Source organism: Chroicocephalus ridibundus, chromosome 2 (genome assembly GCF_963924245.1).
Source record: "Chroicocephalus ridibundus chromosome 2, bChrRid1.1, whole genome shotgun sequence".
Classification (NCBI taxonomy): Eukaryota; Metazoa; Chordata; class Aves; order Charadriiformes; family Laridae; genus Chroicocephalus; species Chroicocephalus ridibundus.
In genome coordinates this window covers 131844364-131857604 of record NC_086285.1, presented here as the reverse complement: position 1 = coordinate 131857604, position 13241 = coordinate 131844364, and the positions used below count along the sequence as shown (strand labels likewise).

General features: G+C 36.9%; 1 protein-coding gene across 2 annotated transcripts in view; it reads left to right on the top strand.

Moving 5' to 3' along the window:
• Positions 1-13241, top strand: part of ARFGEF1 (ADP ribosylation factor guanine nucleotide exchange factor 1) — a 94352-nt gene that overhangs the window by 58807 nt on the left and 22304 nt on the right. For both annotated transcript variants that reach the window (XM_063326998.1, XM_063327000.1), the window contains exons 12-22: positions 32-171; positions 276-384; positions 1401-1602; positions 2650-2761; positions 3963-4168; positions 4264-4348; positions 5035-5206; positions 6088-6239; positions 8466-8594; positions 11797-11955; positions 12335-12485. In XM_063326998.1, coding sequence (XP_063183068.1) covers positions 32-171; positions 276-384; positions 1401-1602; positions 2650-2761; positions 3963-4168; positions 4264-4348; positions 5035-5206; positions 6088-6239; positions 8466-8594; positions 11797-11955; positions 12335-12485 — 1617 coding nt within the window. The remainder of the gene's footprint in view (positions 1-31; positions 172-275; positions 385-1400; positions 1603-2649; positions 2762-3962; positions 4169-4263; positions 4349-5034; positions 5207-6087; positions 6240-8465; positions 8595-11796; positions 11956-12334; positions 12486-13241) is intronic.

Sequence of the window (13241 nt, the reverse complement as noted above, 5' to 3'; positions counted from 1 at the left end):
TCCAAGTTTAACAATGTCACTTTGTTTATAGATGCCCAGAGCGTAGTGGACATCTACGTGAACTATGATTGTGATTTAAATGCAGCAAATATATTTGAAAGGCTGGTTAATGACCTGTCAAAGATTGCTCAAGGAAGGGGTAGCCAAGAACTTGGCATGTCCAATGTTCAGGTAAAAATTCCACCAAACTTTATGAAGCTTCATGTTTCTTGGCATGATAGGTTAAGACTAAACTCTCCATTCCACTAATGTATTGCTTTTGAAATCTTTTCTAGGAATTAAGTTTGAGAAAAAAAGGATTGGAATGCTTAGTGTCGATCTTGAAGTGCATGGTGGAGTGGAGTAAGGATCAATATGTAAATCCCAATTCTCAGACGACACTTGGTAAGACACGAGATGTGTTCCTTCTGGCTTTAGTAAAGAGGTGCTGCAGGAGTTTAGTGCATTTTTCCACTATTTTGATACTGTTAGTGTCCAGATTGGTAAAACCTCTTGCACTGAAAAAAGAGAAAGAGAGAGAATAAACTTTTTTTTCTTTGGTAGAAATATTAAGTTTGGATTGGTGACATTTGAATGAATTGTAGAAGTTGTTGTTTCTTAATTGTATGAATTCCTAGAAAGCTGCTACACTGAAAATTACTAATCCAGTTATTTTCTGTATTTCTAATTTTAAAAGGATCACAAAACTTACTTTGAAGCTCCCCTAATTACATCTAACTTCATGTTACTGGAGAAGCAAGCTGGATAGAGAGCTTTTTTTTTTTTTGCTTATATTAATATGTAGCTATAGGACTTTCAATGCTGTAAGCCGTGAAGTAACTAAATAATTACTTGTTTTAATCTTGTTTCCATCTGACCTGAGATGAAAGGTACTAAGGTGGTGCCAGAATTTTCAAATTAAGCATTTAAAGTTGGTAAGTGAAGTAATAACCTTTTTAGAGGTGGTTAGCACAGCTGGCTTTGTGAACTGGGAGCACCAACTCCTTGCCGTGTCTGGTCATAAACACTCTTAGACATTCGGTTTCAAAAACTTAGAATAGTGTGCTTCACTTCAGGTCAAAAGTGGACTTGAAAATGAAAGATCTGTAATTGGGTTTCTAAGGTGTCGTTGTTTTGGTTTTTTTCCAAGTGCCTACAAATTATAGTTTTAATTTAAGGCTTAAATTTCAGGTATGTGATGGACTGAAAGAATCCTCCCTGATATGTTGTAGTGATTTGTGTGTGTGTGTTATTTTCCCAACCAAAACAAAAGCAGAATATTTATATAAAAATAAATAGGTCATTGAAGATACCCTAGTGAGTTTCAGAAGCCTTTAGAGAGGATTTGAAGAATAACCTGTGATTTTAATTTCTTTTCACTGTATGTATTTTGTATGTATGTAACCCTTTCCAATTTATAGGCCAGGAAAAACCCACAGAACAAGAGAGCAATGAAACCAAACACCCTGAGACAATTAACAGATATGGAAGCTTAAATTCCTTGGATTCTACCGCTTCATCAGGAATTGGCAGTTACAGCACACAGATGTCTGGCACTGACAACCCAGAGCAGTTTGAGGTCCTAAAGCAACAAAAGGAAATAATAGAACAAGGAATTGACTTGTGAGTGCCCTTTTATCACCCACGGGAGGGTGGATTCTTTTGGAGCTATGAAGATTCCTGGGTTTTTCTTCCTTCTCCTCATAGATACTCATCTTGTGTTAGGAAAAAAACTCTGGATGTAACAGCACTTCCTCTGGTGAAAGAGTGCTGAATGGTGTCCCCTTTGGAGCCTGTCAACAGTGTTTTGTGTTAACCTAATTCCTCACAGCTAGAAGATGAGTACTCTGAATGTTTGTTCTTTTTTCTCCAGACCTGCTTGTTTAAAAATAAGATTTTTGTATTTGGATAAAAAGAACATTGAACTCATGTGATCAGTTGAATACGACCCGTTTTCATGTACAAGTTACTTGATGAAAGGGCCTGTATGCTTAAGCTGATGCTTCCTTCAGATTAATTGACTTGTCATAATTAGAACTGGAGGATGGTATAATTTCTCAGTGCAGTCTGACAGGAATCTTCTGTGTGATTTTGGGCTTGTCACCTTACCTCCTCAGCGAGGTCCCTTTATGCAAAAACAAATGTTTTCTGTAGTATAGTTCTCAGACCCTGAGAACGTAGTCCTTCAGGCTTTCAGATTCTTTCAGTGACCTAATTCCTTGTCTTGTATATTTCCATTCTTACAGGCAATTCGTGGATTTCTTGATTGTTTCATACAGATTAAAACAAAAAGCAGCAGAGCACAATTGTTGCTTTCCAAGCCACGACTTCGCTGTTTCTGTGGAATGTTGGGTTTTTTTGTTCACGAGCGCCAGAGTAAATGATAGTGTTTAGTTCTCTTTACTGGGAGCTGCTCAGATGCCATGCTGGCAGTTATGTAGCAAAGAGGAAAAGGAGGATGTTTACAGAGGAAAAAAACATAAAACCATCCAATGATGAAGGGAATAGCACATTCCTATATAATGCACAGTTTGATAAAGGAAAAATATTGAATACATAGATTTTTCAATACCTCATCCAAAATTATTGCATCTTTTTTCTTAAGCTGGTAAGGCTTTGTGCACGGGTAAAAGGGTTAATGCTCATTCCATCCTGATCTTGATTGTACAGATTCAATAAGAAACCAAAGAGGGGGATCCAGTACCTGCAAGAACAAGGAATGCTTGGCACTACCCCTGAAGATATTGCTCAGTTCTTGCATCAAGAGGAAAGATTAGATTCAGTAAGAAAACTGTTTTCCTGATTGTTATTTTTGCTCATGCTCATGTTCTTATATTAATTGCAAATCATGTGATAGTGTTTTAAAGTGTATAGCATTATCGTACAATGAAGAAAAGGAAACTTCTCTCTCTTTTTCAAAATTTGTAAGCTGAAGGAATTTGGAGTATGCATTAGAGCTATACCCTGTACTGTATGCATCCTGCAGTTCATCGAAATGTAAAGGAAAAGGCTGGCCTACTTGAGGTGACTCCAAACTTGTACTTAGTTGCTCGTGTAGCTAGAAGCAACTTCCTAAACTGTATGTAATTTAGTCCAATAAGGGACTGCCAGAAATAACTGTCCTTTAGAGACAGCTAAAAAATGACCTGCTGCAACGATTTTTTGCTGCCTCCCAAAGGAAAGTTATTTAATCTAGGTTAGTTCTTTGATTTTATTTACAGCTAGCAGCTGTTGCTGGACTTGGAAGGGTCCTGCAATATCTGGCTGAGGAGGGTGGGAATATCTCACGTTGGTATTGTCATGAAAAACTTAGCTTTCTGAAATGGCAATCTGCACCATTGTGCTTAGTAGCCACCCCTGTTGTTTTCTGAGGAAAGTCTTGCCATATGCCCATGCATGCAGCTGTGACTGAGGTTGTGCATTTCAGTATTGGAACTTATAATCAGCCATCAAAACAAACTTTTAACCTCAGTTTACATATACAGGCATCTGGATGCACAGTATTTTTCACTGTACTATGTTGCATTGACAGTGGTCAACTTGGATGTATCTGAGTAACAGCTATTTATATTTGAGCATCAATTGCATCTTTTTGAGATCTGTACTCTAGTGGGAATAAAGTAGAGTTTAGTAGGCTGTAGTAAGTTCCTAACTACAAAAATCGTTACAGGACAGAACAGTCATTGGTAATATTAACTTTGTTTTGTGCACATGTGGAATTCATCTAATAGAAAAAATGGTATGTGAGAAAAAACAGAGAAGGAGGAAAGTAGGCAGATATGAGCATGTAAGAGCATTATGGCGGAATATATGGCCAAAATCCATTGCTTTAGAGAGTAGAGGAGAAGCAGGAATACGTCTTAGTTAACCGCATACAGGCCTCTCTTTTTGTGAGACACATGGGCAGTATGACTCTGTTGTTCTTATGTACTGTTTTTTTCCAGTGTAAATGCACTAGTTTGTCTTTCCTATTCTTATTTTAGACTCAGGTTGGGGAGTTCCTGGGAGACAATGATAAATTTAACAAAGAAGTCATGTATGCATATGTAGACCAACACGACTTTTCAGGAAAGGATTTTGTTTCAGCTCTGCGCATGTTTCTAGAGGGATTTCGTCTTCCAGGAGAGGCTCAAAAAATTGATCGCCTAATGGAGAAATTTGCTGCTAGATATTTAGAATGTAACCAAGGGTAAGCCGTACTTCAGAACTTTGGAAAGCTGAATAATAAGTAAAAAGTCCTAATCTGTTAAATTTGCTGGTTTTTTTTCTCCTTTTCCCCTTCAGGCAAACTCTTTTTGCTAGTGCAGATACTGCATATGTTTTAGCTTACTCAATTATCATGTTGACAACCGATCTTCACAGTCCACAGGTATGTCACTAGAAAAATATTTGTGTAATCCGTAGCATTTAACTTTCAGGCTTTGTGACAATGTATTTGTAAAAGCTTGATGTTCAGTTTAACACCAGATGTGTGTAAGAAATATGGTAGTTTAAGTTTGTGCGTCTTTTAAGTAACAGTATTGTTTTTCATGGGTATGGAGGTTTTTAAGCTGTTTTGGCTAGGCCTTTCTGTAAGGTGTCATTTCCCTACTCTGTGTTGAATAGGAATTATGTGGATTTGCTTTCATATTATGGCACTCATAATAGTGATCTAACCTACAGTTAAAGCTAGAACTTCTGTAATTACTTACCCATTGATTTTTAACACAAATCTGCCCCTGATTTCAGTCTGTTTGAAAAAACAATGCAGCTTTATTTTGATAAATACTGCTCACTTCTGCAATGCATAATATTCAAAGTTGCAGTGATTAGCCATCATCATTTATTTAAGCAAAATCTGGAAAGAGTATTGAACTCTTACAAGATTGTGACTGTGTTTAAAATAGATAGCTTGGTCTCTCTGACAAGATAAAACACTTAGACGTAATGTCTTCTGAATCAGCAGGTTTGACCTGATGGTAACTGTTCACCTGTTTGGCTGTTTTATAAGCAGCATTGTAACTGCTATGAACTTGCCTCATTTGTTCATACTAATACCTTCTGTCTGGGTTTCAGGTTAAGAATAAAATGACAAAAGAACAGTATATTAAAATGAATAGAGGTATCAATGACAGTAAAGATCTCCCTGAAGAATATTTGTCTGCTATATATAATGAAATAGCTGGCAAGAAGATTTCAATGAAAGAAACAAAAGAATTAACAATACCCACAAAATCCAGTAAACAAAGTAAGTAGTTGCAATACTAGCTTTCTTCAAAGTGTTGACCCCTCAGTTTCATGAAGTTGTGTCCTTTTTTAAAATGAGAGATGAATGAAGCAAGCACCACTTAATTCAAAATGTGTCCTAACTGCTAATTTCATATCCCTTTCCTTTATCTTTTCCTCTCTCAAATGCCGAAAATATTTTTTTTTTGTGTTTTGCACAATGTGAAAATTCAGATGTTATTGATTCTAGCTTTTCTACAGAGAACTTTAAGAAACACTTTTTCCCCACATGGTCGAATTTGTATACTTTTAAGTCCTACGTTAGCCTTATGACCAGATTGCTTACAGGAAATTTGCATCTGAAAAAAGAATCTCTCATTTTCAATATTTGTTCAATTAAGATAATGTTTTTATGGTCGTTTTAAAGAAGCTGATTATTACATTCTACTTGGGTTTCACTTTCTTGATGAGATGGAGGTTCCATTACTGAAATAAAAAGGGCGGATTAAGGTAGTTCTCCCTCAGAAAAAGGATGTCCACTTATTTTTATTATTATTTTCTGTGCTGATGGATTGCTATGAAACTTCTGTTCACTTTGAATTTAGTTTAGTGGATGTGATATTTATGCTGTCGGTTGAGGTGATGGAGATGGATGTTTGTGGTGCAAATCTTAAAATTCTTTAAAGGTTTAAAATGAGGTTCATTTGGTACATAAGTTTGCCTTAAGTTAAATGTTATCTATATTGTAAAAGACATATCTTGCTGGTGTGGTAATTCCAGAAAGTAAAGATAATACAAAAAATGTATCTGAGCATGGCACTTAATGAAAAATTTAAAATTATTATATTCCTGAAGACACCACTGCTAAAGATGCACAAATAAGAGGAAAAAATGTGTTTACAGGTGTTGCTAGTGAAAAGCAGAGAAGACTTCTATATAATTTGGAAATGGAACAAATGGCTAAAACAGCTAAAGCTCTCATGGAGGCAGTGAGCCACGTTCAGGCACCTTTTACTAGTGCAACACATCTGGAGCACGTGAGACCGATGTTTAAGGTGAGACACATGTTTAGATGTTTACCTAGAATATCACATAGTTTTTTAATACAAAATACTGACTGACAGGATTTGTTGAAAACAAAGTGTGTTGAAAACACAGTACTCGAGGTGGGGCCTCACCAGTGTCGGTACAGGAGGATGATCCCTTCCCCAGTCCTGCTGGACACACTATTTCTGATAGGGGCCAGGATGCTGTTGGCTTTCTTGGCCACCTGGGCACACTGAAGATCTAGCTGTAAGACTGCTGTCCGTGAGGCAAACTCTGAGTTCTTTATCACCAAATTAATAAAAGTAGGATAGTACTCAGTACAGAATAACACTAAATGAAGCTCTTGTTTAAAATCTACATTAAGGGTTTTGAGGTGTCACTTTGCAGAGGTGTACTGTACATAATTTCTCTTTGTTGACTTCTTTCGGGCTGAAATCAAATAACTTGCGTGCAGGGATCTGAAAAATTCATAGGCTATTTTTTCTTAAGATTCCAGCCCTATTACTTGATAACATTCCTAGCCTTTAGTATCTGAAAAGTACCTTTGCAAAATCGATTTTCAAAGGACCAAAATATGAAGCGTCACAGTAAGTTAACACCCTAAATGTCTTTTGTGAAGGTGCTAAGAATTAGAAATCTTCTTACTTGAGAATGTTCATAAACTAGTTAAAGTATTGAGGACAATGTAATATGTTGAACAGAGAGCTGTCTTCTCAAAAAAGTGAGAACTGGTGAAGTTAAATATTTGATTTCACATTTTTTTAGACATTTTGATTTTTTTATTTGGCAAAACTTTATGAATTTCTGGGTATATCTTTCACCCATTGATAACAACATAAAATTTTTCATTATAACTGTACTTACAAATAGATTTGCTAAATGATTAAAACAGAAGAAGAATTCAGCTTATGCAACCACCTAAGCAGCCCAAAATTGATTGTCTACTTCAGAGACTTAATTTCCACCTCTGACAACAGAACAGTCTGTTAAAAATAACAGCATAAATCTAGTTATAAAGTATAGTAAACAGATCTCTGGATAGTCCTTAAAGTATTTCAGTTTTGAGATTTTTAAGATTAGTTTTGGTTCCAATGGGAATGAAAAATTAGAAGGGAGGCAAGAAACATACACTTCTGGGAACGTAGAATCATAGCAGAGTTGGAAGGGACCTTTAAAGGTCACGCAGTAGGGTAAGTCTTGGATCTAGGAATTCGTCTGATGCCTTTAATACTGTCCCAGAGTTATGGTTGGGTGTGTGCAAGCGTTAAATGCTTTTCTGAGGTAGTGCTTTTGGAATTGCTGACTTAAATGAAACCAAAGCTCTGTGGTGCATCATTTTATTATGCAATTAAGTGTGAAATCCGTTGCGCCCATTGACTCTGTATTTCATCTGGGGTGACTTCAGGTAAAATTATTTCTAAAATCATTCTGAGTACCCTGGGGTTTCCTCTCCATATCCATGTGTAGTTATGACATCTTCTGATTGGTTTTTCTGCCTGTGGGAGAAGGAGCCTTGGCCACAAGGACAGGACCATGTGGACTCTCCTGCAACAACTTTCAGTCCAGTGTATTATACTGTCAGTCCCACCTAAGGCAAGGGGAATGGGAAACATCAACAGTGAATGAGATACAAAAAGATGGATGGCTGAGGGCTACAAAATTAAGAGCAGAGAGATCAAGGAAAGAGTTGTGTCCTGCCTCTTACTGTTGTTGTCTTACTGAAATTTTAGCGGAGTTAATACGAGTTTCCTGCCCTATTTTACCCTACCTTTTTCCTTTTTTCCTTCTGGCGTTACCAGGACAAACTTATTTAACTACATACTTTTCATCATAAAGGAATCTATTATACACTGCATTGGTTCTTGCAATAATTATTGACTCTATCTTTATTTCTCACTGCAAAGATAAAGGTTATCCCGGGAATACTAAAACTCCAATAGACATCTAACTGACATAGCTTTGGGGTTTGTTTTTTTCCACCTGTCTGAAGATGGTTGGTTGTGTTGGTTGCTGAGGGAGAGGGAGGGAGAGTGCTTCTGAGGGGAGCGTCAGTCTGTGTTACTTCTGTGTGTCATATCTGTTCTATTCCGTTTTCTTTTTTGGCAAAAGGCAACTTCAGAGTTAATGATGTGAGTTAGGGATGGAATTTACACTTTAGCAAGATGTTGAAACTATAACATTCCCTTCAAGTACTAGCAGTTGCTAATGTAACTTCTATTTTGCATACATTCCAGTTGGCATGGACACCTTTTCTAGCTGCATTCAGTGTGGGTCTACAGGACTGTGATGACACAGAAGTTGCCTCTCTTTGCTTGGAGGGTATACGATGTGCAATCAGGATTGCTTGCATTTTCAACATTCAGGTAAAAAAATTAAGACTGAGACAATACTTTGATTTATTTACCAGCAAAATGTTAATGAGATTCTAAGAGTCCTTGTGGCTGAAGCTATGCACTGCAATACCTAGAGGATGCCTGCTTCTGCAATTACTACTTCATCTGATATTTGACTGGAAGTGTTTTAAATAAAGTGGCCTGTATTTTTCCTGATGTTTTGTTGTAAGTGCTGCCATGCCTATGTACTTAATTTTTGTTTCCCCACCAGTTGACTACTTTAACGTCAGTGTACTTTCTAGCTTTGTTACAAAGTTGTTTAGCTTCGTTATGATGTTTTATAAAATGAGTCTTTTTATCCTGTTTCATAAGTTGAAATAGTATGTCTGTGAACTGTGTTTTAAATATTATTCTCAACCTCAGAGAGATTATACTAATCTGAGACATCTATAATTGGTTACCATTTTAACAGTTATGTCACTGGAAATGTCATTCCTGATGTAATGCATGAATGTATCCTGCATTAAGCACAATGCCAAGATTTCCAGACTCTCTGGCTCCAGAGGGTAATTCTGATTAAACTTGGGTGCTTTTTTGCATTTATTTTTTTGAATTAATTTTGAAATCATCAGTAGTGAATGTACTATTATGTTATTGTAGACTTATTAGTTAATAAATGGAGGACTGGTCTGCCATAAGTCCATTGAAGATAGCTGAAGAGAGGGGCAAGCAACATTCATGTGTTTGCATTATTTCACATATACATTGAAAACATGTTAAAAAAAACCACACACACACAAAAAAAACCCCAACACTCAAAAAAACCAACAACCTTCTAAGACTGACTTTAAGTAAAAACTGTTGAACTATGATAGTGAATGCTTTACTTCCCTCCCCCCTTGCACTTGTATTTAGCAAATTAGATAACTTTATCACTAATGTGGAAAGGCGCATTGGGATATCTGATATGGCTGCTTAAAAAAGCACGTTTGAGATCATGTAAGGTTTCCTTCCTCTATATTTCCATTTCATTTTCCCCTACACGTCTTCCCCCCTGAACCGAACATTATCAAATTTGATTAACAAAGCCTTCCCTGGAGCCTGCAGCTGTTCAATGAAATTCACATTCCCGTTATTTTTGTTTCTAAGCTGGAAAAGTGGAACTGGTACAAACGGCAGTTTCAGCAGCTGCAGAGGTTAGCTCCCAGTCCTGCAGTGGTCTGCCTTGGGTGGGGTGGGCAAGGACACATTTGCTCTAAGATCCCCGTGCTCCAACAATGTACCAGAATCAGTTGTACCCTTCCATTGGCTTGGGACAAACTTGATGTAACAGGGGCTGTTTCAGAAACAATTCCCACTTGCTGAAACTTAAAAACTTGGTTTTGTGTTTTCAATATAAATGATATTCCTTCTTGGCTTCCTATGGGAATTCTGTTTTGTTGATACCATTAAAAACAGTACTGTTTTTTGGATGATTTCAGTACATTACAGGATGATTCCATTGCACAAGGTCCTGATTAGGTGGCAGTGTTGTCTGACTTCAGATGCCAAATAGCTGTGGTGTTTTGAAGGAGACTGGCAAATCTGTGCTTGAGCTGACGTAGGGATCTTTTCTGTGGGAAGCAGGTTTTTCCTCTTGTGGTTACCTGGTGCTGGCAACTTTTCTATTTCATTGAATAAAGGTACAGAAGTTAAGATTGGTGTCTAAGAACACTTAACATTAGTTTACACACCTTGACAGATAACAGAGGGAGCTGGAGGCTTTTAGTTTTAAAAAAAATCGCAAAGTACACAATATATTTTAAGCTATGCATGTTCACCTCTTAAAACCTCAACTAAAGATTCTGGTTTTAATTATTTATGCTTTTAATCTTAGACTGTCACACACACTCTGGGTTTTGTCTTTAGGCATCTGGGACAAGATATGCATCAAAAGGATGTACTTAATTTGCTTATGTCATCTCGTTTTACTTTCTGGTTGATGGACGCATTGTTTAGTTGTTTTTCTCCTACTTCGATGGCTTAGAAAAAGGGTCCCCAAGGGGGAATATCTGTATGGAACAGAGAGGGAAAGTGGCAGTGAGAACATTTTCCTTTTACAGAAGATAAATAGTTTGTAGACTGTAAAGCTTCTTTGCTTAGTACTTTTCCATGAAATTTCCATTTTTCTGTGCTTATACATCATTTGCTGTGCCTTCCAGTGTACCCTGTAGTAGTAGTTGGGTTTGGACATGGCAGCCATGCTATGTGGCTCTGTGGGAATCTCTCCCTCCTGTGATTGCCCACTGTTGCGGCATTCATGTTTTCTCCATGAAGCAGACGTTCTTCCTGGGATGTTTTGGAATTTTTTTATTATTTTTTTTTTTTATGTGCTCAATGATTTTTTCTTTAATTATTTCAAAATAGTCTTAAACATCCACACAGTTAAATATATTTCATAGTTGTCACTTGTTTCTCTGATGTACAACCATTTCACTTTATGGCCTTTAGATATTATGTAACAGGAGAGTAAAATGCACTTGTGAGCTCACCTGTTAATCACGTTTTTACTGCTGTAATTGGCTCATATGAGATCTGAGGAGTTTCCTTTGGTGTTTATAGATACCCTATACATAAAAATCAAGTACCTACATGTGGAACATTCTTTTTTGTGAGATTGATGTAATCTGCCTAGATTATAGGTCCCTTGCTGTTTACCCACCCATGACAGTCTTGCCTCGCAAGCTTCTGAGGTGCTCGAAACGGCGTAGATTAAATCAAATACGTTCTGAGGAGTTTTGTGGAATTGGCGAAACGTGCCTTTTAGATATATTATTTAGATTCTGTTGCCAAAAAAATCCTACGATTTGAGAGAGTCTGCTAAGGCAACATTTTCAGAGCAGGTCCAGGTATAGTACAAGAGTATTAAAAGCTTACCCAAGGAGCCACATTTCTTCTGAAACAGCATCCTGTTTCCCAAAAAAGCACCCCAGAAATCCAAAAAGACCAAACCCAGAAACCTAAGAGCAACCTGTGTTGTCAGATATTACCCTTCGTGTTCCTGAATAGAGGGAGCATGATTCTATCCCACAGTTTACTACAGAAGAACATGAGATACTTTATGTAGAATGCTTTGGAAATTCAGTTCTAAGTAAAGTAAATGGATATAGTTGCTGAAATCACACAGGTTGTACTAAGAACAAGAAACTGAGAAAGTACTTACAAGATAATTTCTTTTTTCTCCCATTTGTAGCTTGAAAGAGATGCCTATGTCCAAGCGTTAGCAAGATTTACATTACTTACCGTGAGTTCTGGTATTACTGAAATGAAGCAGAAGAATATTGACACAATTAAAACTCTCATCACGGTGGCTCATACAGATGGAAACTACTTAGGAAATTCCTGGCATGAGGTACAAGAGTCATGTGTACTTAAACTGTAAGAAAGCGCATGTACTGATTTCTAACACAGTAGTGTACTCGTTTGTGCATAAATACAGTGGGTTTTTTAGATAAGTGCCAAGTATATACTTTTGTACATACATTATGTAGAATTGCACATTATGCAGCCCGTTAAAGTAGCAAAACATGTCCAAGTGAGAAATAAAATTGTGAGACTAATCCAATAGTATTTAAATTAATATTAATTTTAGACAGAAGAACAGAAACACTTGTTTAACCTTGAGTGTTTAGAATTCTTTTTCTTCTAAAGATATGCCTAAATATTTTTTTTTTTTTAACTATTTCAAACTGCTTTTTGTTGATAAACGACTTCTTTATTCTCTGGAATAGATTCTGAAATGCATCAGTCAACTTGAACTGGCACAGTTAATAGGAACTGGAGTAAAACCTCGCTACATCTCAGGGACAGTGCGTGGCAGGGAAGGTTCTTTTACTGGAACAAAAGATCAGGCACCCGATGAATTTGTGGGGCTGGGACTGGGTAAGTAATGCAGATACGAAGTGTTTCATTTAACTGGCTTTGTTCAGACAGATACTAAAGTTTGTCCTTTGTTTTCATTATTGTTGACTGTGAGGTTTGGAGACGAGACCATGAAGTAGTCCTTGTAAAACTGTCTTAGGCTTTGAATAGACCTGTTCCTGTTTCTGGAATATTTGGTTTGCTCTGTTAAGTGTTTTTGCTAGGGTGGGGAGTGGGAAATGTACAAAAATGATACATTATTAATTTCTGGTAAAATATAGCTGCCGAATTAAGAATGGGTTGCTGATGGTATCACCAGATTTAATAATATTTCAACATTAGTCCACCAAGTATTTTACCAAACAGGCAAGTTAGTATGTGCAGGTTAAGCATTCTGTTATGAAATTTTGAGAGAAATATGCAGTATGCAAACCAAGTGGGAGATGAGTTTAGCTTGAGTTCTGCAATTCTGTTTCCTCTTTTGGTTACTTTGGTACTACATGCCTTTTTTAGGTTCGCCTGAGACCCAAAATTTATTCCATGAATGAGGTGTTGTTTCCTGTCCTCCTAGAAATGTATATCAGTCTTACCTTCAATTATCTTAAAAAGGTTGATATTTTTTTTAATAGGAACACAGTTAAAGACATACAGGTGTAGTGTATTGGGAAACTATGTAAGCATCAAGGAAGTATATCTAACTCCACTTGACTGTTAGGAAGTTTCAATTTTATTATGATGCTCAGTATCTCCTGGTTTTTGAACAACTTCACCCCACAG